Consider the following 4,968-nt stretch of genomic DNA (forward strand, 5'->3'; position numbering starts at 1 on the left):
AAAAAAAAAAAAAAAAAAAAAAAGCTACTTCTCCAATCTGTTAGAAACTAACTTTATTAACTGTGTAGTCTGCATAGAATGAAAATTTGACACTTCAGAGGTGTACTGAAGCCCAGCGTGGAGGCGCATGCTTGTAATGCCACCATTCTTCCGCAGCACTACCATTGTGGACTCTCAGGCCAGCCCATATCAGACCTCCAGGTATTTGCTAGCCTGCAAATCCCAGTTAAGGATCTTACAGTGGGACCGTCACATACAAATTGATAGCTGCATAGTGGCCTGGCCTACCCTACCCAAGACAGACAACACAGGGGCCTCAGTGGGTTTGCTCTGTGCTCAGTTGAGTCCATCTGTCTGTGGGCTCAGAGGGGCAATCCTCCCTGCTCCTAACCGCAGTTGCAGGAGAGAGTGGAGACCCAGTCTGTCTGCCACACTTGTTTTCTCAAAGCTTGGTTCAAGGCCATGAGCGGGGTAATCCTGACTAATGTCTGTGAAGTACGTGAATGTGCCCCTCTTAGAGATGACAGGAATTCCGGTGAAGAGCACCAGGGACTAGGATAGCCAAACAGAAGGCCACATCCTCTCTATGAAGCTGACAATATGAAGATACAGCTACATTCAGGTGATGACAAGGCAGCCCAAGGGAACTACGGACAGGGCTTTAAAGCATCACATGGGATCATGCGAGGAGAGTTCCTGATGCATGGTGAGCATTAATATATTTGTTTTGTTGTTAGAATCATTATCTCCCCCCCCCCAGCTTGAGGATCTGAACACCCACTAGGAGCATCCCTTCCTTGCCAACCTTCCTGGTCCAATAAGCGCTCCCTTCTGGAAGTCCTTTCAAGCTTCTCAAGTTCTCCACAGGCACAGACTGGGCTCAGAAATATTTTTCACTAAGGATGAAACTTTAACCTTGCCATAGATATTGGGTCTGGGTGATAGGGCCTTCTTGGGGAGGAAGAGGTCATTTAGCTGCCCCCCCCCCGCTCACAGAAGAGTCAGCTGCAAACTGGAAATAGTTCATTTGTCTCTTACTGTGCGGCTTTGTCTCTGATTGTGCTGGGCCCAGAATCTAGGTGCCCACACGTCCAAGGCAGAACTCTTTTCGCGATCCTCTGAGCCCCCTCCCCACAGTCTCTCTTGGTTCAAAGGTAATGGCCTAAGAAGATACCTAGATTTCCTTAAAATCAGGCTTTCTCTCCTCTTCCAGGTACGGACACTCTGGTACCCTGCCAGGTGCCAAGGCAAGTGCGGTACAGACCATCCACCAACTCTTATAGTGACCCTGGGAGCCATCCCAATGCACAGACGGAAATACTTAGGTCCAAGAAGATATATCTTGCCCAGGTCTCACACTGCAATCGTGTTGTGTGTGTGTGTGTGTGTGTGTGTGTGTGTGTGTGTGTGTGTGTTACTGGGGACTAAACCCAGGTCCTTCATACTGAGCCACATTCCCAACCCTTTTTATTTTGAGGTGGTGGGGGTCTCACTAAGTTGCACACCTAAGTTGCCCAGGTTGGACTCCAACTTGCAATCCTCCTGCCTCAGCTTCCGACGTGCCAGGATTACAGCTGAGTGCCACCACACCCAGGTAGGTCTCATAGTATGAAATAAAGCATGAGGAAAGCAACATGGAGAACTTTCCAAAATGGGCTCCAAAAAATGGAAGCAGGACTTACGTACTTCCAAAGCTATTATTCAGGAATACCAGATATAATAGGTCACATCTACCCTCTAACCACAGGAATGCAAAATGATTTGAACCCTGAACCCCTGGATAATTACAGTGTGCCCAGAGACTCAAAATGCATAGCAAGAGGTTATCAGACTCTTGTTTTATTTCACTAAATATACACTTTCTTTATCTTTTCTCTCTCAGCCTGTTCTTTCTCAAAGAAGATTCCTACAAAAGTTTTCACTAGTGCATGGCCACGTAAGGTTCCACTTTTTCATCCTTCCTCAGAACACTTTTTCAGAGCCATCTCCCTCATTGCAATTTTTTTTTGGGGGGGTTGGTTTTTTGAGACAGGGTCTCACTATGTAGTTGAGACTGACCTGGAACTGTGTAGCCCAGGCTGGTCTCGAACTCACAGCGACCCTCCTGCCTCAGCCTCCCCAGTGCTGGGATTACAGGCTGCGCCACCACGCCCAGCTCCTCACTGCAATTTCTAAGACCCCTGGTTTTTCAGTTTGAATTGATCGACGACAGGGTCCACTGCAAAACCAGGAAGTTACTCAACTCTAACATCACCCTGAATATAGACGCTCCCACGACATAGGAGTCGGGGTTGCGGGCAGAGTGCCAGGCCTTGAATGTGTCAGTCCTTCCTGGTCAAAGCAAGGATTGTAATTCCAGGATCACTGCTTCTGGCCACACAGCAGTTCCAAACGGACCCTCTCACTACCATTGCACACTGGTCCAGACCCAGCCTCCTTGGTGAGCAACTGTCAGAAGCCAGCGCCCTGATTCTGGTTCTGGTTCCGGTTCCACCCACCATACCAATGGAAGGCGTGAGCAAATGCAGCAGGGCTCTGCGGAGTCACACAGCGCCACCCTCAGGCTGGGCCGCACCTTCACAGTCACACGTTACAGGGGACAGTAAACTTTCACCTAGAGCTGGAGTAACAAAGACAGCACTGGGGACCGGGGCACGTGGCCACATCAGGGCAGAGAACAAGAGTGGCTGGGCTCCTAGTACCGGCAGGGGAAAGTCAGGCCCCCGGGATCGTGAGTCATTTAAGGTCAAGGTTGTCAGGAGAACTGCAGGTCCTCAGGGAGAAGCGTCCAGGTCACTTGAAAGGCAGAGTGTGGACAGAACCTGACTGCGGGTCCCCAACTTCCCCTCGTCCAGGCAACCCCAAGCCCGGCTTGCGTCTTGGAATTTTCCCAGGATGGCCACGCAGAGCCACTTCTCCAGCCCTGCGCGCACGCAGCTGGCCAAATTCTTGTCAGCTCAGGGCTCAGATGTTAGGCAAGGCGGGAGAGCGAGAGTGCACCATAGGGCATAGGGGTGGAGCGCCACTCTACCGGCTGAGCAGACTCACAGTTCCCCAACTGGCTGCCCAGGACACATCTCCACCTCTGCAGATGGGACAGGTGAGCTACCGCTGATTTCAGAAAGTTCTGTGGGCAACCCCACCAACAGACTTTGGTCTCATCAAGAACCTGCCCACCTGCTCCAACTGGGTTGCTGGTAGTTTTCCAGTCACTTCAGTTGGAACTTGCAGATAGAGGATAATTCAAATTCTGAGTGTCTATAAACAAATTCAGTCACACATATAAATTACTATATTATTGTGCATAATAGAGGCTGCAGGGAAGTCATGCAGGCCAAGAAAAGTTTTGCTATGACCTTCATTGCCCTGTTAACAATTTATTAAATATCACATATTAGAGGGTCTTAGGTCACAGAGACAAGGTGATTGTGACAATCTTAAGAGGAAATGGCAGCAACAGGTGACAAGTCCGGGAGCCAAAGACAGGGATGGCGAAGGCAGTGGTCAGGACAGAGTGGAACGGGAGGGGCCAAAAAAATAACCAGGGGCTGCTGTCCTGGCAAGGAAATGCATGAACCACCGTGTACCCCACCTGTGGGAGACAGTGTCACCAGAGAGTGAAAGACCTAGGGGACTGGGACCATTCCTGATCAGACAGCTCTTCACCTGGTCACCCTCCATCTGTGACGGGTGCTCCCTGCCAGGCCCGAGGAGAGGAAACACTGGGGCTGAGGACCTCAGAGGGGCTGTCTCACCTAGACTGGGTGTGGAGAGGTCAGGGAAGTCTCCTGGAGAAGAGAGATGGGGCCAAATGCTCAGACACGAGGAGGGGCACTAGATGAAGAAGGTGAGGAGGGAACAGCATGAGTCAAGACAGAAGGCCAAAGCGGGAGCAGGGAAGGGATCTGAAATGAATACACCCAGCAAAAGTAGCTCCAGAGGGGTGGGAGGCACTGCCGTGCTGTTAGCCTCAGAGCAGTGAGAAATCGTGGGAAGTTTCAAGACAAGGGATCGGGCCACATAAGCATGTACAAAAGCTCTCCGCAAAGGTCGGGCTGAAGCCAGATGTTAGATTAAATGTGAGGGAAGACACAGAGGGGACGGCATCGTGATGTATGGAGGAGGCTGTGGACCTGCCCAGCCCACAGAGGAGTCAGGCAGCCCCACTGCTTTATTCCAATAACCCAGCTTTTCCCTTGGTGGCTCCACAGGCCTGGGCCACCTGCTCATTGCAAAAAAATCCGAGTTGACTGTAGCAACTTCTCCTTCAAGGTAGGGTCCAGTGCAGGAGGCATATCCTTGGCCTTCAGGATAGCTGCGTGGGCCTCCCGGAAGAGGTCTTCCCCCACCACAGCCTCCACACGCTGGTGCCAGGCATTCAGCTTGGGTCGGCTTTCGAAGACTTGGCAGCCAGCACCGACAGGCTACGAGAGGAGAAGCCAGGGGGAGGCACTGGGCACAGCCAAGCTCACGGCGGCATGGCGTGCTTTAGGGTTCCCCAGTAGGATTTTCCCATCTCCGCCACATGCGTGATGGGTTGGGGGTGCCTCTCCCAGGGCACCCTGGGAAAGGCATTCAGTATCCCAAAGTGAGAGCTGTTTTGTGTGTGTGTGTGTGTGTGTGTGTGTGTGTAGTACTGGGGGATTAAACTGAGGGCCTTGTGCTTTTCAGGCAGGCAAGGCACAACTGAGCTCAATCCCCAGCATATAAGGATTCATTTTATAGGGGAGGAGACTGAGACTCAGGACACAGACTCCTCCAGAGTCCCACGGCCAGGAAGGTCAACATGAGTGGGGTACTCAGCCCCTTCCCAGGACTCCCGACTATTCAGCAGGCCACCCCACCCCGCGGCACTCACCTGCATCAGTTCCGTGATGGCCACCAAGTCAGCCACAGAGATTTGGGGACCAGTGAGGAAGGCCTGGTCCCCAAGGAACTTGTCCTCGAGCAGCTGCAGGCAACTGTCCA

The 4,968-nt window shown here is 51.9% G+C and overlaps 1 protein-coding gene across 1 annotated transcript in view; it reads right to left on the reverse strand.

Moving 5' to 3' along the window:
• Window positions 1–3,361: 3,361 nt before the first annotated feature.
• Window positions 3,362–4,968, reverse strand: part of LOC104848127 (glutathione S-transferase theta-3-like) — a 5,469-nt gene continuing 3,862 nt past the window's right edge. The window contains exons 6-7 of the mRNA XM_033762362.1: window positions 4,859–4,942; window positions 3,362–4,424 (exon numbers count right to left, since the gene is read on the reverse strand). Of these exons, the coding sequence (XP_033618253.1) occupies window positions 4,227–4,424; window positions 4,859–4,942 (282 nt within the window). The 3' untranslated portion in view covers window positions 3,362–4,226. The remainder of the gene's footprint in view (window positions 4,425–4,858; window positions 4,943–4,968) is intronic.

Source organism: Fukomys damarensis, unplaced genomic scaffold, assembly GCF_012274545.1.
Source record: "Fukomys damarensis isolate Sample0158 unplaced genomic scaffold, DMR_v1.0_HiC HiC_scaffold_12, whole genome shotgun sequence".
Taxonomy (NCBI): Eukaryota; Metazoa; Chordata; class Mammalia; order Rodentia; family Bathyergidae; genus Fukomys; species Fukomys damarensis.